The sequence below is a fragment of the Phycodurus eques genome, chromosome 13 (genome assembly GCF_024500275.1).
Source record: "Phycodurus eques isolate BA_2022a chromosome 13, UOR_Pequ_1.1, whole genome shotgun sequence".
In the NCBI taxonomy this organism is placed as follows: Eukaryota; Metazoa; Chordata; class Actinopteri; order Syngnathiformes; family Syngnathidae; genus Phycodurus; species Phycodurus eques.
The window spans coordinates 3,911,286-3,933,015 of record NC_084537.1 but is presented as its reverse complement, the minus strand read 5'-3'; the positions used below and the strand labels follow the sequence as shown (position 1 = coordinate 3,933,015).

General features: G+C 42.5%; 2 protein-coding genes and 1 non-coding gene across 11 annotated transcripts in view; 2 read left to right on the top strand and 1 right to left on the bottom strand.

The window, feature by feature from the left end:
* Positions 1–3,533, top strand: part of LOC133411313 (nuclear receptor coactivator 2-like) — a 70,446-nt gene extending 66,913 nt beyond the window's left edge. For 6 of the 7 annotated variants that reach the window (XM_061693526.1, XM_061693528.1, XM_061693530.1 and 3 more), the window contains one exon: positions 110–3,533. In XM_061693526.1, coding sequence (XP_061549510.1) covers positions 110–244 — 135 coding nt within the window. In that variant the 3' untranslated portion in view covers positions 245–3,533. The remainder of the gene's footprint in view (positions 1–109) is intronic. The other variant, XM_061693531.1, reaches the window with a different exon arrangement.
* A 2,238-nt stretch (positions 3,534–5,771) lies between these two features.
* pfkpb (phosphofructokinase, platelet b) overlaps positions 5,772–21,730 on the top strand; it is a 96,318-nt gene continuing 80,359 nt past the window's right edge. For 2 of the 3 annotated variants that reach the window (XM_061693263.1, XM_061693264.1), the window contains exons 1-7: positions 5,773–6,008; positions 7,999–8,072; positions 10,378–10,455; positions 10,544–10,733; positions 16,239–16,404; positions 16,492–16,536; positions 17,071–17,179. In XM_061693263.1, the coding sequence (XP_061549247.1) occupies positions 5,909–6,008; positions 7,999–8,072; positions 10,378–10,455; positions 10,544–10,733; positions 16,239–16,404; positions 16,492–16,536; positions 17,071–17,179 (762 nt within the window). In that variant the 5' untranslated portion in view covers positions 5,773–5,908. Of the gene's footprint in view, positions 6,009–7,998; positions 8,073–10,377; positions 10,456–10,543; positions 10,734–16,238; positions 16,405–16,491; positions 16,537–17,070; positions 17,180–21,730 lie in introns of all 3 variants that reach the window. The other variant, XM_061693266.1, reaches the window with a different exon arrangement.
* trnaa-agc (transfer RNA alanine (anticodon AGC)) lies at positions 10,997–11,069 on the bottom strand. The gene has a single exon. It is a non-coding gene; the product is annotated as a tRNA-Ala (tRNA).

Sequence of the window (21,730 nt, the reverse complement as noted above, 5' to 3'; positions counted from 1 at the left end):
CTAAATTCATTCTCAAAATGCTGTTTTTAAAAACAAAAAAATGTTTTCAAGAAAAAAAAATACAACTTTAATAAAAGTTAATCAACGTAACAAATATTTTGTTGCACAGGTGGGTGATGGCAGTCTGATCCTGGATCAGCTGGCGGGAATGGACATGCTCACGCAAGAAGGAGACGTCAACTCTGTGAGTGAAACTCTTCCCGGCGAAATCTCATTGGCTTATTTGCAACATCCCGGATCCTAGCTCCTCTGTTTAGATGTCAGCGGCACCCAGCAGAAATTCCATCAAGGAGAATGACAGACGAGCGAGGAGTGATAAATGTTTGCAGAAATGAGATGATTGTTTCTCGATGTCGTCGAACAAAAAACAAAACAAAAGATGACCTATTGGATTGAATTGAATCCGTCCATTTTTGGGACGTCGCTTCCCAGGAGCTAACAGACTTGATCGTCGGTCCTTGATGCGCATAAGGCGCCATGAGAAAAAGCATTGAGGATCGAGGAGCTAGGAACGTTGACATCAACAGTAATTAAAATAAAACAATATGTTGTTGTTCACATTTTTGCATCTTTTCTAGAACTTTTGCTGACACAGTTGGACTTGTGACAAGTCGGAACGCTGCCTCACTCCTTTTCCCCAAAACAAATCCCTTTATTGAGTGTCGGAAGAGGAAACACTCAAATCACCAAAATACAAACAAACCTCATATTTCAAGTCCTTGGTGGTCCAGTACAAACGCTGGAATACATTTTGCTGACAGCTAGATGCAACAAAAACAACAACAACAATATTGTAGCTTTCGTACTCTGTGAGCAAAACATTTGTCGTCTTGTTTTGATATATTTCAATTTGAAAGCCTCACTGAAGCTGTCATACACACTGAGGAGTATTTTCTAGATATTTCTTCATTTGAAGTAGCGAGATAAAGGTTTATCTTCGATATTGTTCCAAATTGTACATTTCAAAATATTCCAACTGCTGTTATTTTTCAATACAGGTTGATGTAGAGTAAATAGGAAATAATCTTGTTTATTGCCTCAAGTGGTATTATAATGCAGCGATGTAGACTCCTTTGAAGCCAACAAACAAACGATTCAACCTCATTGCATCGTCGGCCCGAAGCAAAATTATTTGAATTAGGGGCCCTCTATTTCTGCCAATAATATTGCTTATTGATAATTCAAGAGCAGACTGAGGTTGATTTATGCAACATTCCAAGTAATGAAGCACTAAATGGGTTACTGAATATCATATAGAGTAGGCTTATTTCAAGTCACAAATATAAACCAGTATACTATGCATTTATTTTTAAAGTTTCTCCTGGTTTTCAATTTTGTTTGTTTTTTTTAAACGCAACTGCAACATGCAAAAACTATACACATGAATATTATGATTATTATTATTATTATTATATGATGAGGATTATGATTATTATTACAATTATTGCAGGTTTTTATTTGGAATCTTTGTTATTCAGTGACACCCCTGCATATTGATGTTTTTTGACTGAATCCCCTGCTTATTTGCATTTATAAAAATAAAATAAAAAAAGATTTTTGCTATTCACGGTCAGTTCCTTGCGGCGGTCCTGTAATGATATAATTGAAGAGAGGTACCCTAAACATGGTGACAAAAACGTTTTTTTAAGAAAAGTAGAATAATTAGGTCATCAAACTATGTAAAAATGTGCAAAAGTATTATTTTAAAAATAAAGTAAAATCCACCCTTAGCCAAACATCCAACTTTTCCCACCTGCATATTTGCTGATTTTTATTTTTATTTTTTTTCTCCATTTGTATTTTACATCTTGGTGTCGAGGAACTATGTTGTAGTGAGTTGAGGAGGTTCATGTGGTGCTTTGCCCCCGTCTTGTGGCACGTGTAGCCAATTTGAAACCTTTTTGTCAATTTCTCACAGATTTTCGCTCTTTGCTGCTGGGCTCGGTCCTATCCTGCTCAAATAGTGGGAGAAAAATCTGTTCCGGTCAATACTCCCGGTTGACTGTTAATTACTTTTTGGGAGGCACCTAGTGGTCGCGGGGCCCTAAGTAGGTGCTTACGAAGTATCGCATGAAGTATCGCATTTGTATGTATTTCTATAAATTGACGGTACACGTTTTGACACCAAATACAAAGCTAATTTTGTCGTATCATCAGCCTTAACTGCCTTAGATGCTAACGTTAGCATGAATGAATTAGCATTTTAATCAAAGAGCAGCTTAAAGGGATAAAAATCAGGTTGCAATGAATACATGAGAAAAAGAAAAACAACTGAGATGAGTCTTAAAATGACAAGACAAGTTTTAGCATTTTTACCTCGCTGGCTAGTTAGCAAGCTACCACGCAAATTAGCCACTGTGTACTGGAGTGGGCTAACTCCATTTTGCAGGAGAATGTTTTAAAATTTTGAGTTACTGTCATTATCTTCAGTTTCATAGGTGGGATCTTGGTTGCCTGAAAGAAAAGATACGACAATAATTTCCACACTTAACATCGACAATAATGGATTTGGCCCACTCTAGTTGCCAGTTGCCAGTTGCCAGTGGCTTGTATATGGGTGCTTTGTACAAAACGTTGATCTTACAGATAAACAACCAAAGGTATTTGAAATTTTCCAGAACTGGAACTTTTAAGAATTGACAAAATGTGTTTTAAGTTGACTTTTTGACGTTATTTTGGTTTGAATTAGCCCACTGTAGTGCTCAGAGGCTTAATTTTGTTTGAGTGCTTTGCACAAAACAGCAAGATCGATGTCAGATAAACAACCAAAGTCATTTGGAATTTTACACAACGGCAACGTTTGCGAAGCGACAAAATGTGTTTGAAGTCGACTTTCCAACGATATTTGAGTCGTTTCCTTCTTCTTCTACTGATGGTCCTAAAATGATTTAGCCTAAACTTGAAAGAAGACACACTGAAATGAATGATTGATTCTTCCTTGTGAATGATGGAGAATTTGCTTTAGTTTTGGTCGTTTAAGCCCAAAGACGTGACGAGGAAAAGCCATTCAAATGTTCTGAATGTCACTTTTCAGCCTCTCTCTGGCTGACATATTCATACATATATATTAATATATAGAGTATATTATACTTACTTTTCTTACTTAATAGACGGCTATTTTTATGGGTGCAGAATACTGTGTGTTCCATGCAAGTACCTTTCTTGATAATAATGCCTTAGGAGTCCCATTCAATGTTATCTTTTGTTTCATGCGACATTTATGGATGTTTTACTGCTCAACGGACGTCTTTTCTCTCCTAGATGATTTTATATCGTTTACGATATTATTTCACCAATTAACATTTTAAATAATGAATGTAAAATCCAGAATGAAATATTAGATTATACTTTCAATTGTTTCCCCATTTGATTCTGAAGACTAGAGTTTAAAATGTTGTTTCTTCTTTGGTTTGTGCAGCAGAAAGACATTTAGTGTGTTTTTTCTTTTTAAGTTACAAGCTGTTAAAGATGATAATAATATAAATCTTTTAATGTTGTCAGAAAGTTGAATAAAGCTAAAACTGGATGCAAAAGTTGTGGACGCTGAAGCTGCTTTGGTTTTGTCGCCGCCGCTGCTCGTTAATTTATGATTGATGCCACTGTAAATAAATAATTTTTATTCACACACTTCCTGCCTTTTCAAGTCATTCGTATGGCTGCTTTGTTTGCAGTTCTCAGTTGCTTTGGTACATCTCTCAGATCAGAATTCAATTTCTCAAAACTCCTCGTTTAATCTTCATATCAATTTGTCACTTGCACACCAAAACAAAAACAAAAAAATCACTTTCTCATTTTTTTTGAACAAGTTGCCAAATTCTGGTACATTCGGGCAGACAATTACCGTATATGTAATTCGCTGTGTTTCCGACATTATCAATTGCTTATGTCAAATGTTTTGTAGTGTTCTCAAGTCAATCAACTGGCAAGTATGCTGTCTATATAGTCGAAGCACAACATAATGGTACAATGTCTGACAATTAAATATTATGGAATATAAGATGAGGCACACTTGTCGACCACGTTCTCAATCATGGGCTCAGCAGTAGGAAGACTGCACTATTATTACTACAGCACTGCATATGCAGTTTTCCCTACGCAGATTGTCCCATGTTCACATTTCTACTTCTTTTTTGTTTTTGTTTTTCCTTTGTGCCATGCAATACTGTCTTCTCCTCTGTGTGTCACAATGAGATAGTAGGTCAACAAATTACAGTACAAACCGTGAAAGCGTAAATGAGAATCTTGTCCAGTCGCTCGCAATCAATCTCTCACATACACTAAGGTGTAACTTACAATTTAAAGTCATTTTCATCACAACTTAGTTTACATCCGAACACCCAACCATCCATCCAACTTTGCAGTATTTGTCCTCCAGTCAAATCTGGTGTTGCCTTCATGGAAAGTCAGAAATCCGATTTTTCTTCATCCATCGCTACAGTATTTATCGTTCTATCCAAACAAAATTGTTTTATTGAGCAACAGTCTGAAATAAGACTTTTCTCCATCCAGCCATCCATCTCAGTGTTTTTCATCCAGTCAACCTTGGTATTGCTTTCAGGTACTGTCTGAAATCTGAACTTTCTCCCACACAACTGAGCTATTGTTCCTAAATGTGTGAAAATGTCTTCGCTATCGTATCTACATTTTATTTTCATTTGTTTTAATAAGTAGTTGTTATATTGTAATAAAAATGTGTATGTGTAGGTAAGTTGAGTCTCTAATGAATTCACGTGCGTCTTTTGCTTGTCACGGGGACACTTGAACGTGTTCCAGACGTGCGTGACCTCTGTGCGACCTCCCTGTCTTAACACAAAGCGACGTCACCAGACGAGTGCCCGCCCGAGAGATACGACACACTCGCAACTCGCTCCTGGGTCAACTTGACTTCCGTTTTCTATTCTCTCCATCATGAACGTGAGATTAGGAAATGCCAGCCGTCTTTTTTTTTTCTCTTTCTGGTACAACAAACATTGCTGCTGAACAACCTGCAAAACGCTCACAATTACTCAAGATCATGAACGTTACACAAGTTCCACATTGTCTCGCACATAGTTTAGGATTTAAGTCAACCTGATACTAAACAATCAGCACACATCGAACACGTTAAATATAAAGAACACTTTCAGTCTCCTGAGAAATGTGAATATTTATCATAAATAATATAGTGGTATATTAATTGGCTACACTAGGGGTGTCAAACTCGTAGTTTAGGGCCCACATACATCTTAATTTAATTTCAAAGAGGCGGATAAAGATTAAGAGTACGTTTTTGTTTTTGTTTAAATCATTTTAGAAAACCACCTCAGATTTCTTGGGGAGGTTTTGCTTCAGTTTGTCGTCTACCCGTGTGCATAAGAAGTGATTTAAGACTTGAAGTCACAGGGATGCGGAACTGAAACATATAGTATTGCACATACCATTGGCTACTGCAACTGTCACTCACATACAAGCCCTTTCGTCATTGGCCAGTAGGATCTTTGACAATCCTCCGGCACACAGAACAGAAATGTAGGATGTGTCACTCTGATTTCCCCCCCCATCACCCCAAGGGCGGAAAACTCATCCCTCGCATGATCATAAACTTTAATGCCGTATTTTTTAAAATAATTTCCATGTCTAATATTCACGGAAGTGTGTGTTTCAGGTTGACTTTATTAACTCCCCAGTCGCCTCGTAATTAGTAAGTATTTAGCCTCGCAAACGCGTAGTGAGACACTTTCAGTATCGCGTGAGCTTTGCAAAAAAGGGGGCGGGTACCACTGCAGTCGGCCCAGCTTGCTCCATCCGAGCGGGGCCGGGCCCGCGTCACTTTCCGACGGGCACACACACACGCAACCCGCATAAGAATAAGAACGACCCTCGCGAGAAGCAGCAACAGGCACAACTTGAGACGGTGGCCAACGCAGACATGTCGGCTCCAAAGCGCCAGGACACCCGGAAGCTCTTCGAGAACTTGTCCGGCTCCGGGAAGTCCATCGCGGTGCTCACCAGCGGCGGAGATGCCCAAGGTAATACCCGCAACACTAGTTTTCCATTATCGGACAGCGCTCAAGGTGCAGCAAATGAAAAAAAAAAAAAGAAATAAAAATCCTTTATCCTTGTTAGGATGTTTTTCGTTTTTTGATTTGGATCACCGTCAGTACGTCATTGCTCATTTTGTGTCATTTATTGTTTTTTCTTTACATCAAAAGTGAGACGCTTTCCATTGATTGGAAATTTGGGTTACCTTGGTAACAGCTCACCCCACACAAACTCTGGCAACAGCTGTTGTTTAAAAAAAAAAAGGTCTTTTCGATTTTCAATCAACAAGAAGCTTATGTCCACATGATTGGAACAAGGGCTGGCCGATAATGGAATCACGCCGCCTGTGCTGTAAAGTGGTGGAAGTGGGTGTGTAGGACTGCACCAAAAAATGCCAGCGTCCTAATACACTTAGAATGATTAATAATTCACATTATTTATCTATTATTATAATTGTTTTCCTTGAGGAGCATCAGTGTGGCTTTTTATTCTTTCGTCGGGAGGTTATGCAATAGCATAGTCAGCACACACGCACGAACGCAGTGCATTTAATTTGTGGGCGTGACGTCACTTCAGCATCCGAATAATCAGAATCATCTTTATTTGCTAAGTATGTCCCAAACACACACGAGGAATTTGTCTCCGGTAGTTGGAGCTGCTCTAGTACGGCAGCAAACAGTCCATTGACAGAGAACACTTTTGAGACATGAAGACATTGAGAAAAACAGTCACTGAGCAATAAAGGATTGCTAGTTATCTGGTAATGCCGGTACAATTTTTTTTATTTTTTTGACAATTGTGCAAAAGATGCACTTAGAGCAGTTTGAATGACTAATATAGAAATAGTCCGGTGCAATGACCATTGTGCAAACGGCGCCGAGACTTCAAGAATGTATGCAGTTTAAAGTGACTAGTAGCACGATAACCTGGGACAATGTTGATTGTGCAAATGGTGCAGATGCTACTCAGGCACATGAGTGGCCAATATTGGTCATCAACAGATATGCAAATAGTGCAGCGTGGCGAGACGACTACAGTGAGTGCGCGAGTATGTATAATTGGCCCGACAGAAATGTGACAACAAGCTCAAGGCAAAAAAAAAACAAAATTGGCAGCATGTACATCAACAAGTGTTATTTGAAATAAATAATTTAAAAAAACAAAAACATTAATCCATCCACAAGGAGATCTATATACGCATGCGCCCAAAACAGTCATAAAAATGTAGATTTTAAAACATATATATATATATTTTTTTTTTCCAAACCAATGGCGACTTCTTTTTGTAGCCGGTAAAAATTCCAGTCACACGGTGGAGAATGAGTCGTGAGTGTGTCGCGCTAACAGTGAAAGACGCATACTTCCCACATGTGATTTTCATAATAAGAGAGCATGTGTTCGCCGAGGCCCAGCTGTGCTCTTACGTTGAAGGTAAGAGGAGTTGGTGTCCGGTACGTGCGTGTGAGCGCTTGACTCGCGCTCGCGTGAAGTGTCGCAGCGCGTACGTGAGGAGCAGCAAGTGTCACTGGAGGCAGGAAATGAATGGACACACACACACACACACACACACACACACACAACAAAACACACACACACACACTTTCAACTATGTACACACAACCACACAGACACTACAACAAGAGAAGCAAACTTATGCACAACTACACTCTCACACACGTGTCCGACCACACATACATATACAACTACACACAACCACATACACAGACACACAACAAAACTAACATGCAACCGCATCCCACTATCACAGACACTAAAACACACAAAACTACACGCCCACACATTCACACAACCACACACATACACACACAGGCATGCACACAAACACACACCCAGTGTATATGTTCTACAGTATATAGGGACATGTTATGTAACACATCAGTATCTCTTCTTTCATGTCTCATTATTATTATTATTATTATCAAACAAAAAAGTGAAATTGTCTGCTTGTTGTTCCAGGGATGAACGCGGCGGTCCGAGCGGTGGTCCGCATGGGAATTTACGTGGAAGCCAAAGTCTACTTTATACATGAGGTCAGCAAGAAGCAAAACACAACACAAAACAAAACAACAATAGTGCACACAAAGATGGATTGAGATGTAAAATTACAGCACCAAGGTGACAATATGGGAAATAAGTGAAGAAAAAAATATTTTAAAATGTGGTGTATTTAAAGTGAATTATGCTAAAAAAATGTGACATTGTTAGAACTATGAAATAGTGAAAATAGAAATAAGTGACATTGTTAAAAATGTTAAAAAAGAAAAAAATTCAAATGTGAAGAGTGGAAAGTGAGTGAGGTGGTGAGTTTCAGGAGCTGGCCTGGTTTGAGCGTCCAGGTAATTGCTAATTGGATCAATGTGTTGCTCCTTGCTGACTCCACTTCTTCCTGCCACGAGACGCCAACACGCAACTCATTCTCCTCCTCCTTGTGTTTAGGCTACTTTTACTTTGGTGAGCACAAGAGCATTTCTTTCTTTTGCCAAAAGAAATGTTTTAAGTAGGTTAGTGTTGATTATGAATCAACAGAGTTATTTGATTATCTCGAACAACAAAATCATGTTTGCCATCCAGCATGATTACCTCCCCCAAGGAGTTTTACTTTTGACTGCTAATGAAGATAAACAACATCCTGGTGGACAAATTGAATATGACCTCTCCCTTTAAGGCAATCGAACACGTCCCCTAAGGCTGCAAGCTACTTTCGTATGAAACGACCTTTAACATTGAAAATAAAATTATAAAAGACATTTCTTTTCCTGTCACCAAGTGAATCCTGATCTCATTCACATTTAAGATGACAGTGATTTTTTTTTTTTAATGCGACTATGAAAATAGCTTTAAAAAATTAGAGAATGAAGTAAAAGCGGGACTGAAAATGTTTAAATGTGACACAAAAAAACTGCAAAAAGATGTATAAAAAATGACTGTGGAAAAACATCATATAGTGGAAAAAAACGGATATGGTGAGAAATGAATGTGACATTGAAACATCGTAAAAAATATGACAGTGAAATAATTGTAAAAATATGATAGGAAAAAAAATATTGAAGTGATAAATGTAAAAAGAAAACTGACAGTGAAAAATGTCACAGTGGAAAAAGTGAGTGAAAAATGCAAAAATGTGACACAGGGAGAAAAATGTGAAAATAGAAATAAATTTTAAAATGTGACAGTGAATTAAAAAATGTATAAATATTTCCAACCGCTTATCGCCACTAGTGTCGCAGGTGTGCTCGGTGAAAGGTGGGGTACACCCTGAACTGCTCACCAGCCAATCGCAGGCCACAAAACAACCATTCACAGCTCACGCAGGCACAGGGACAACATGAAAACTCCACACAGGGGAGGCCGGATTTGAACCAGGACCTCAGCACTGTGAGGCAGCTGTGCTAACCAGTTGCTCATTGCGCCGCCTGTACATAAAAATGAAAAAAAAAAAATTTTTTTTTAAATGAAAAGTAACAGGATAATTTGGGATCGTAAAGTGAGGTGAAAAAGGTCAAATGTGACAGTAAATAATAAAAACAGGAAAAACCTAAAGAAAGTACACAATGCGACAGTGAAAACAATGATAAAAAAATGTGACAGTGAGCAAAAATAAAGGCAAAGTAAAAAAAGTTATGACTGAAAATATTTAACAAAAATAATGTTATAGTAAAATATAGTCTGCAATTGGCTGGCAACCAGTTCAAAGTGTAGCCCGCCTCCTGCCCGATGACAGCTGGGATAGGCTCCAGCACGCCCGCGACCCTAGTGAGGAGAAGCGGCTCAGAAAATGGGTGGCTGGATGGATGGATAAAATATAGTGTCACTCGAGGCTCTGTCAGAGGTGACTGTCTCATTCCTCTGCGCAGGAGCACTTTCAGTAAGTCAGCCTGGTCAGTGAGGAGCGCTGGTGAGTGGAACTCAGTACCTGAGGAGGTTAAACTGGTTAGAACATACAAGGTCTTCACAAAAAAACTGAAAATGTGGTTAGTTAACACCTATAGCTGCCAACACTAAAAGACAAGTATGTTATGATGTTTTTTTTTTGTTTTTATTTTGTTATGATTAAATGATTTGTGGTTTTATTCTCTCTTAATAGTAAGTCTTTGATTATGTATCTTGTATTATATTGTCTTGTAGATGTATTTTACGGCTTTTTTTGCATCATGGCCAGGGGACTACAGATGAAAATTAGCTTTCTGGCTAATTCTGGCTTTTTTAACCATATTTATTTCATGTGTTTTATGAAATTGCATTCTCCCTTTTCAAATAAACTGATTAAAAAAAAAAAAAAAAAAAATTACAAAAATAAATAAATACATTTAAAAAATAAAAAATGGTGTTCCTCAGGGCTACCAGGGCATGGTGGACGGTGGTGACAACATCAAGGAGGCTTCGTGGGAAAGCGTCTCCAGCATGTTGCAAGTGGTGAGCGCAACAAAGTTCTCACCCTTCTGTAATCATCAATGTGGAAAATGCAGCCTACTGATCTTCGGCCTCGGATCGATCCCCGCAGGGTGGCACGGTGATCGGTAGCGCCCGCTGTAAAGCCTTCCGCACCCACGAGGGCCGCCTGCAGGCGGCGCTCAACCTGGTGCAGAAAAACATCACCAACCTTTGCGTCATCGGAGGGGACGGAAGTCTGACCGGAGCCAATCTCTTCCGGGAGGAGTGGAGCGGGCTGCTGGACGAGCTGCTGCAGAAAGGTGAGTGAGACCTTGCCTGGTGCTTTAGGACAAAAACAATCATGTGAAGAATTTGGGCATCGATCCCAACACCGCTCGCATGCTAAGCAAGCAGTCTGCAAAAAAAAAAGTTAAAAGGTGACTGAAACACAAATAAATGACAGGAAAAAATGCTCTCAGTGTCATGTGTTAGTGGAAGGTTTTGAGTGAAGCGGATTGAAACACACAGAAAAGTGACACGGAAAATCACTCAGTGTCATGTGAGTTCACCAAGACCAACCATATGGAGAATGTGGGTATCGATCCCACTGCCTCTCGCATGCTAAGCAAGTGCTCTACCACTTGAGCTAATTCCCCTTATGAAACTTTTCATTTTCCAAAATCTTTTCTGAGTGTCGTGTGTCAGTCTGAACCCCGTGAAAAATGTGGGCATCGATCGGAATACCTTGACCTGTTTCCCCTCACAGTCTTTACCTTTTACACTTGTAGAACAGCTAAAGGATGACTGAAAGTTAGGATAAGAACATCCACATGGAGAATGTGGGCATTGATCCCACCACCGGTTACATGTTAAACCAGCATGCAACAGAAATCTTAAGAGGCGATTGAAACACAAATATTTTCTTTCATGTGTCAGTCTGACAAAAACACAATCATGTGGAGAAAAGTTAAAAAGTGAATGAAAAGTTTGTCTACATGTAGTATACAAGTTAAAAGTGACAGCAATGGAATTTCGACACCTGGAGGACAAGAACTTTGCATGAAGAATGCGGTTATCAATCCCACTACCTCTCGCGTGCTAAGCGAGCACACTGCCATTTAAGCTAATTCCTCACCATAAAGCCGTCACCTTTAACACCTGTAGAAAAGTTAAAAAGTGACTAAGGAACCGTACATCTGCAGCATAAGAAAAAAAACATTGGAGAACATGGGTATCAATCTCAGTACCTCTCGCATGTAAAGCGAGCAACATGCTGCTAATTTTGCACATCTCTGTTGGGACACCACAATATTCATAAACTCACTGTTTTATCTCGCTACACTATTTGCATACTGTTGTTGATGACTACTGCCCACTTATGTTTGAGAACTTTCTGCACCATTTGCAATTGTACCAAATTGCTTGAGGACTCTGCATCATTTGCACAATTGCCATTGTATTCAGTAGTCACTGATGGTACAGTGGTACACTTGCCTGACTTTGGTGCGTGCAACGTGGGGTCAGTTCCCACACAGTGACAGTGTGAATGATTGTCTGTGTCTATATGTGCCCTGTGACTCACTGGTGACCAGTTCAGGGTGTAGTCTCCCTTTTGGCCGAAGTCAGCTGGGATAGGCTCCAGCGCCCCGTGACCCTAACCAGGATAAGCGGTGTTGAGAATGGATGGCTGGATTATATCAGTATGGCCACACTAGTGGTACACTTTCATTGCTCAATGAGTCTTCACACTTTTTTTTTAATGTCCTAATGTATATGTATTTTGTCATACGGGCTGTTGTCATACAAGAGTGGCTCCAACTGTTGGAGACAAATTCCTGGTGTGTCTTTTAACATGCTTGGACAAAAAAAAAACTCATTCTGACAATAGAAACCACCTGGAGAATGTAAGCATCAATCCCACTGCCTCTCGCATATTGAGTGAGCGCTCTACCACATGAGCTCATTCCCCACCACCACCCTTGACCTTCAACCCTTGTAGAAATGTTAAAAAGTGACTAAGGAAAATTGATGTTCATCTGCAGGCTAAGAATAACCTCTTGAAGAATGTGGGCATCAACCCCACTACTGGTCGCATGCGAAACAAGCGCTCAACCACTTGAACTAATTTTCCCTTATTAAAAGCTCTCTTTCACACGTAGAAAATTGAAAAAGTGACTGAAAAGGTAACCGTAGCTTGTAGAACAAAAACAACTGAATGGAGAACGTGTGTATCAGATCCAGTGCCTATTGCATGCTAAGCGAGTGCTCTGCCACTAGACCTCCAACTCTTCTTTTCCTTTCGGCTTGTCCCATTAGGGGTCGCCACAGCGCGTCATCCTTTTCCATGTAAGCCTATCTCCTGCATCCTCCTCTCGAACACCAACTGCCATCATGTCTTCTCTCACGACATCCATCAACCTTCTCTTTGGTCTTCCTCTCGCTCTCTTGCCTGGCAGCTCCATCCTCATCATCCTTCTACCAATATACTCACTTTTTCTCCTCTGGACGTGTCCAAACCATCGAAGACTGCTCTCTCTAACGTTGTCTCCAAAACATCGAACCTTGGCTGTCCCACTGATGAGCTCATTTCTAATTTGATCCAACCTGGTCACTCCAAGAGCGAACCTCAACATCTTCAATTCCGCCACCTCCGGCTGTACTTCCTGTTGTCTCTTCAGTGCCACTGTCTCTAATCCGTACATCATGGCTGGCCTCACCACTGTTTTATAAACTTTTCCCTTCATCCTAGCAGAGACTCTTCTGTCACATAACACACCTGACACCTTCCTCCACCCGTTCCAACCTGCTTGGACCCTTTTCCTCACTTCCTGACCACACTCCCCATTGCTCTGGACGGTTGACCCCAAGTATTTAAAATCCTCCACCCTTGTTATCTCTTCTCCCTGTAGCCTCACTCTTCCCCCACCACTCCTCTCATTCATGCACATATATTCTGTTTTACTTCGGCTAATCTTCATTCCTCTTCTTTCCAGTGCATGCCTCCATCTTTCTAACTGTTCCTCCAGCTGCTCCCTGCTTTCACTGCAGATCACAATGTCATCTGCAAACATCATGGTCCATGGGGATTCCAGTCTAAGATCATCTGTCATCACCACTGTAAAAAGGAAGGGGCTCAGGGCTGATCCCTGATGCAGTCCCACGTCCACCTTAAATTCTCACACCTACAGCACACCTCACCGCTGTTCTGCTGCCCTCGTACATGTCCTGTATTATTCTAAGATACTTCTCTGCCAACTGTGGTACTGCATGCGGAAGCATGCAGTACCACAGTTCCTCGCTGGGTACTCTGTCATAGGCTTTCTCTAGATCTACAAAGACACAATGTAGCTCCTTCTGACCTTCTCTGTACTTTTCCATCAACATCCTCAAGGCAAATAATGCATCTGTGGTACTCTTTCTCGGCATGAAACCATACTGTTGCTCGGAAATACTCACTTCTGTCCTGAGTCTAGCCTCCACCACTCTTTCCCATAACTTCATTGTGTGGCTCATCAACTTTATTCCTCTATAGTTCCCACAGCTCTGCACATCACCTTTGTTCTTAAAAATGGGCACCAGTAACCTTTTCCTCCATTCCTCAGGCATCTTCTCATGCACTAGAATTCTATTGAACAAGCTGGTCAAAAACTCCACAGCCACCTCTCCTATATGCCTCCATACCTCCACAGGAATGTCATCAGGACCAACTGCCTTTCCATTTTTCATCCTCTTTAATGCCTTTCTAACTTCCCCCTTACTAATCATTGCCACTTCCTGGTCCACCACACTTGCCACCTCTACTCTCCCTTCTCTCTCATTTTCCTCATTCATCAACTCCTCGAAGTATTCTTTCCATCTAGCTAGCACACTGCTGGCACCAGTCAACATATTTCCATATCTATCCTTAATCACCCTAACCTGCTGCACATCCTTCCCATCCCTATCCCTCTGTCTGGCCAGCCTGTGTAGATAATTTTCTCCTTCTTTAGTGTCAAACCTGCCATACATGTCATTATATGACATCTTGTTTGGCCTTTGCCACCTCTACCTTTTGCCCTGTGTCGGATCTCATATTCCTTTCGCCTCTCCTCGGTCCTCTCAGTGTCCCACTACTTCTTAGCTAAACTTTTTCCTTGTATGATTTCCTGTACTGTGAGGTTCCACCACCAAGTCTTCTTCTCTCCTTTCCTGCCAGAAGATACACCAAGTACTCTCCTGGCTGCCTCTCTGATCACCTTGGCTGCAATGGGCCAGTCTTCTGGAAGATTCTCCCGTCTCACCTCTTCCCGAAAAGCTGCACAACACTCATCCTGTCTCAGCTTCCACCACATGGTTCTCTTCTCTGCCTTTGTCTTCCTAATCTTCCTCCCCACCACCAGAGTCATTTTACACACCACCATCCTATGCTGTCTCGCCACACTCTCCCCTACCACTACCTTACAGTTGGTAACCTTCTTCAGATTACATCGTCTGCACAAGATGTAATCCACCTGCGTGCTTCTACCTCCGCTCTTGTAGGTCACCCTATGTACGTGCCTCTTCTGGAAAAAAGTGTTCACTACAGCCATTTGCATCCTTGTTGCAAAGTCTACCACCATCTGTCCCGCCAAGTTCCTTTCCTGGATGCCCTACTTACCCATCACTTCTTCATCACTCCTATTACCTTCACCAACATGTCCTTTACAATCTGCACCAATTACGACTCTCTCTCTGTCTGGGACGCTCAGAACTACTTCGTCTAGCTCCTTCCAGAATTTCTCTTTCACCTCACGGTCACATCCTACCTGTGGGGCATAGCCACTCATCACATTACACATAACACCCTCAATTTCAAGTTTCAGCCTCATCACTCGATCTGATACTCTTTTCACCTCCAAGACATTCTTAGCTAACTCTTCTTTTAAAATAACCCCAACTTCATTTCTCTTCCCATCTACACCATGGTAAAATCATTTAAACCCTCCCCCTAAACTTCTAGCCTTACTGCCTTTCCACCTGGTCTCCTGGACACACAATATATCAACCTTTCTCCTAATCATCATGTCAACCAACTCCCGGGATTTTCCTGTCATAGTCCCAACATTCAAAGTCCCCACATTCAGTTCTAGGCTCTGTGCTTTCCTCTTCTCTTTCTGCCGAAATACTCGCTTTCCACCTCGTCCTTTGACCTCGACCCACATTAGCTGAATTTCCAACGGCGCCCTGCAGGTTGACGGCGCCGGTGGCGGACGTTGTTAACCCGGGCCACGACCGATCCGGTATGGAATCCTTTGCATGAACGCTCATATTTGTTTGGCAAAGTTTTCAGCCGGATGCCTTTCCTGACGCAACCCTCTGCATTTATCCGCGCTTGGGACCGGCCTACAGTTTTCACTGACTTGTGCCCCCCATAGGGCTGCATTCCACTAGACCTCCAACACATGTAGAAAAGTTTAAAAAAGTGACAGGACCGCCACCATTACCTGTCGCATGCTAACCGAGCACTAGAAAAGTTAATAGGAAAGGCGACTCAAATGCAAAAAACAAAAAGACGAGAAAGAAGTGTGCTGAAAGTGACAGGGAAAGTGGGGAAAAGTTTTCATATGGCATATGGCTTTGCAGTGAAAAAGTGGATGACCTCATTGTCATTTGTGTGAAGGACAGGAACAACCATACCGAGAATGTGGGCCTCCATCCCACTTTAAATAAACTGTTGTCTTTCACACAGTTAAAAGGTGGTAAAGGTTAAATAAAGCGAGTGGGAAAATATGTTCCTGAGCGACAAGAACAACCACATGGAGAATGCGGGCCTGTGAAATGAAGTTGCGATGTTGTTGCTGCGTCAGGCGCGATCAGTGAGGAGGCGGCGCGCAACAACTCTGCTCTGCACATCGTGGGCATGGTGGGCTCCATTGACAACGACTTCTGTGGCACCGACATGACCATCGGGACCGACTCAGCCCTGCACCGCATCATCGAGGTGGTGGACGCCATCATGACCACCGCTCAGAGGTGCACTCGCAAGCACATTGAGACGCTTTTGTGCTCGTTTTTGTGTCGTTTGATTGACTTCGTGTTTGACTTTTGACTTCAATTTAGCCACCAGAGGACGTTTGTGCTGGAGGTGATGGGTCGCCACTGTGGGTACGTGTTCCACACACACTATAACTTGACCTATCCTAACCTAGTCTCGGGCTGTGAATTAGGTGCCTTCAGTGGAGACTTGCCTGACTTAATCCACCTCTTAATAGCACCACTATCAAGTAACATCCATCCATTTTCTACACTACGTATGCTTACTATGGTCGTGGGTATGCTGGAGCCTATCCCAGCTAACTGCGAGCTGGAGGCGGGGTACACTGTGAACTGGTCGCCAGCCAATCGCAGGGCACATATGAACAAACAACCGTTCGCACTCACATTTACACCTACGAGCAATTTAGAGTCTTCAATTAATCTACCGTGCATGTTTTTGGGATGTGGGAGGAAACCATAGTACCTGGACAAAACCCACGCAGGCAAGGGGAGAACATGCAAACTCCACACAGGCGAGGCCCGATTTGAACCTGCAACTTCAGAACTGTGAGATGGATGTGCTCATCAGTCATCCACTGTCCCGCCTATATAGGACATACAGTATACTGTCAAATATAAAACAATCATGTGGTGTGTGTGTAGGTACTTGGCGTTGGTCAGTGCTCTGGCATGCGGAGCAGACTGGGTGTTTTTTCCAGAAATGCCTCCTGAAGACGGCTGGGAGGACAACATGTGCCAGAAGCTGTCCGAGGTAACGCACGCACACAGGCATGCACGATTACCACCTGAGTTAATTCTCCTTTCAGTCAACATGATCTTTTTTACTGAAAGTTTTCCATCTGAATGTCATCTTTGTGAAACAAGAACAACCACATGGAAATTGTGGGCACCCCTACGCGCTCTACAACTTTGATCCCACCACTGCTCACAAATAAAGCAAGCACTCTACCACTTGAGCTAGCTGCCCTTTTGGAAAAAAAAATCTTTTTACACTTGGAGGAAAACAAATAGAAGAAAAATTAGCTGCCAGGCAATAACAACCATATGGAGAATGTGGGCATCTATTCCACTACCTATCACATGCAAAGCAAGCTCTACCACGAGCTAATTTCCCTCTTTGAATAGGGAACCTTATACACGTAAAAAAAGTTACAAAAATAGCAGCCTGGAAAGGTATCAGTGATGTGTGCCAGGCAAGAACAACCAAATGAACAATGCAGGTATCGACCCCACTACCTCTTGCATGCTAAGTGAGTGCCCATCCATGAGCTAATTCTGCTCTTTGAAAAGGTTAAATTACTCACGGTGAAAGTCAGCCAACCAGTGGAAACTGTCACTCATTAGGCAAGAACATCAGCATAGAGAATGTGGCCATTGATGACACTACCTGTCACATGCTGAGCGAGGGCTCCACCACTTGAGCTAACACCCCTCTGTAAAAGGTACCTAAACACAGGAAATATTTGTTAGAAAATTAAGTCAGCACTGGCAAGAGCAACCTCCAGGAGAATGTGGGAATGGACCCCACTGCTTCTCACATATGAAGCCAGTGCTGTACTCTTGAGTTAATCCCGCTTTCTGAAGCAGACATTACCTTACCGATGGAGCAGTAAACAGAAAAGGACTGGCAAGAACTAATGGAGAATGTGGGCATCTTGTATGCGAGCTGCACGTTCTACCATGAGATAATTTCTCTCCGTGAGAAGGTTACATTACGCACTGTGAAAAAAAGTTATCACTGCTCTCTGTCAGGCAAGGACAATCGCATGGGGAAGGTGAGTGCAGTATACTTTACGCACAGAAAAAAAGTTGGACAACTCACATGCTGGAAAAAGGTAACAATGCTCTTTGCAAGAACAACCATTTGGAGACTGTGGGTATTGATGCCACAACCTCTCACATGCAAAGTGAGCATTCCACCAACTAAGCTAACTCCCTACGTTGGCGATGGTACTTTACATACAGTGAAAAATAAGTTAGGAAAACTCAGCCTGGAAGTATCAGTGCTAGCAGAACCACATTGGCATCAATCCCACTACCTCTTGCATGCAAAGCAAGCCCTCTACCACTTGAGCTAGTTCCCCTGCTAGGTGAGTGTGACTTACACACAGAGAAAAAAGCATTTGAAAAATAGTGTACCCTGTGGCAAGAACAATCGTATGGAGAATGTGAGCATACATTGTAGTACCTCACACGCAAACATCGTGCTCAAGCACTTGTTGCTTTGGGTAGATTACCTTTCACGCACACTTTGTTAAATGTTCTGTCTTATTTCAAAAGATGGTGCATAAACAGAGTGACTCTGGTGGGACAACCTTTGAATTCCTTCACTATTCCAGAAGTTCATTACACTCTTTTTCAACCACCTGAGCCACCAAGGAGGCCTGGAACCAGATGACAAAACCGCCAAGAAAAATGCAGAGAGGCTGGAAAACCAGCTAGCAACTGTGCATCAGTTTGGTTTTGGTGGGACGAAGGTATCATGATCAAATAACTATTCAGTTGAAAGTTGACTCTGGTGAGACTTGAACCCACCACCTTTGAATTACCTCATTTTGACAAACTTAGAAGTCCTGTGCACTGTCCATTGCATCACAAAACCTTTTGTTGTCTTGTTGGCAATGTTACCCTAATTTACCAAACTTAATCTGCCTTTACTGTAATCTTTCGATGAGACAAAGGTATCATGCTTAAATAACTATTAAGTCAAAAGGTCTTTGAATTGCCTCATCCTGACAAACTCAGAACTCCAGTGCTCCGTCCATTTTGCCACAGAGCATTTACCTGTTTCCCTGAGAATGTTACCCTAACTAACGAAACGTTCTGGGACAAAGAGATCATGCTCAAATAACTATTCCGTTAAAAGTTGACAAAGGTGGAACTTGAACCCACAACCTTCAACTGGATCATCTTGACAAACTGAAAAGCCCAATGTGTTGTCCATTTCACCACAGAGGTTTTATATCTTTTTGGGAATGCTACCCTAACTTACCAAACCTAAAAGTTCTACCAGTCGGGACCAAGGCATGCTAAAATAACTATTCAGTTAAAGGTTCATACTGGTGGAACTTGAACCAACAGCCTTTAAATTGCTTCATTTCAACAAACTTAGAAGTCCAATGTGCCGTCCATTGCAACAGAGAGCCTTTAGCTGTGTTACCCAAATTTGTTACCCAAATTTACCAAAATTAAACATTTACCATGGAATCAGTAATCTTTATTTGCAAAGTATGTCCAAAAAACACACAAGGAATTTGTCTCCGGTAGTCAGAGGTGGAGTTGGCACGGTAGCCGACTGGTTAGAGTGTCAGCCTCACAGTTCTGAGGACCGGGGTTCAATCCCCGGCCCCACCTGTGTGGAGTTTGCATGTTCACCCTGTGGCTGCGTGGGTTTTCTCCGGGCACTCCGGTTTCCTCCCACATCCCAAAAACATGCATTAATTGGAGACTCAAAATTGCCCGGAAGTGTGAATGTGAGTGCGAATGGTTGTTTGTTTGTATGTGCCCTGCGATTGGCTGGCAACCAGTTCAGGGTGTACCCCGCCTCCTGCTCGATGATAGCTGGGATAGGCTCCAGCACGCCCGCGACCCTAGTGAGGAGAAGCGGCTCAGAAAATGGATGGATGGATGGATGGATGGATAGTTGGAGCCACTCTAGTACGACAACAGACAGTCAATTGACAGAGAACACTTTTGAGACATGAAGACATTGAGATAAACAGTCACTGACCAATGAAGGGTTGCTAGTTATCTGGTAATGCCGGTACAATTTATTTTATTTTTTTTGACAATTGTGCAAAAAGATACAGAGTCATCTAGCACTTAGAGAAGTTTGAATGACTAATATAGCAATAGTCCGGTGCAATGACCAATGTGAAAAGGGCGCCGAGACTTCAAGGAGTGTATGCAGTTTAAAGTGACTAGTAGCGCAATAATGTGGGACAATGTGCAAATGTTGCAGATACTCCTCAGTCATTGTGGAAGTGGGGCAGATGCTACTCTGGCATGAGTGGCCAGTATAGGTCAACAACAGATATGCAAATGGTGCAGCGTAGCGAGACTACTACAGTGAGTGCACGAGTAATATATAATTAGGCCGACAGAAATGTGACAACAAACTCAAGACAAAAAAATTGGCAGCATGTTGCAATAGAATTGAAGGTTAGCTGTTTAAGAAGTTGATGGCAAGAGGGCAGAAGCTGTTGGAATGTCTGCTCGTTTTAGTTTGCATTGATCAGTAGCGCCTACCTAAGGGAAGGAGCTGAAAGAGCTGGTGACCGGGAGGTAGAGGGTCCGAGAGGATTTTGCACGCTCTGAGTTCTGGCAGCGTGCAAGTCCTCAAGGGTAGGTAGGGGGGTACCAACAATCTTTTCAGCAGTTTTGATTGTCTGTTGCAGTCGGAGTTTGTCCTTTTTTGTAGCAGCAACAAACCAGACTGTGATGGAAGAACACAGGACTGATTCGATGACCGCTGTGTAGAACTGCCTCAGCAGCTCCTGTGGCAGGCCGTGCTTCCTCAGAAGCCGCAGGAAGTAGATCCTCTGCTGGGCCTTTTTGAGGACGGAGTTGATGTTGATCGTCCACTTCAGGTCCTGAGAGACTGTAATTCCCAGGAACTTGAAGGTCCTGACGGTTGACAGAAGGCACCTGGACAGCGTGAGGGGCAGCTGTGGCGAAGGATTCCTCCTGAAGTCCACCATCATCTCTACAGTTTTGAGCGTGTTCAGCTCCAGGTTGTGTCAGCCGCACCACAGCTCCAACCGCTCCCCTTCCTGTTGATACGCAGACTCGTCACCGTCTTTGATGAGGCTGATGACTGTCATCTGCAAACTTCAGGAGTTTAACAGTTTGAGGTGCAGTCGTTCGTGTAGAGAGAGAAGAGCAGCGGATATAGGACACAACCTTGGGGAGCCCCGGTGCTGAAGCTACGTGTGGATGAGGTGGCCTCCCCCAGCCTCACCTGCTGTGTCCTGCCCGTCAAAAAGATGTAATTCCACTGGCAGATGGCAGGCAATTTGGAGAAGCTTGGAGGAGAGGAGTTCAGGGATGATGGTGTTGAACGCTGAGGTGAAGTCCAGGAACAGGATCCTCACGTTGGTCCCTGGGCTGTTGAGGTGTTCTAGGATGAAGTGCTGTGCCATGTTGACTGCATCATCCGCAGACCTGTTCGCTCAGTAGGCAAACTGCAGGGAGTCCAGCAGGGGACCTGTGACGTTCTCGAGGTGGTCCAGCACGAAACGTTCAAAGGACTTCATGGTAATCTTTCGCTGGGACCAAGGCATCATGCTAAAATAACCCATCC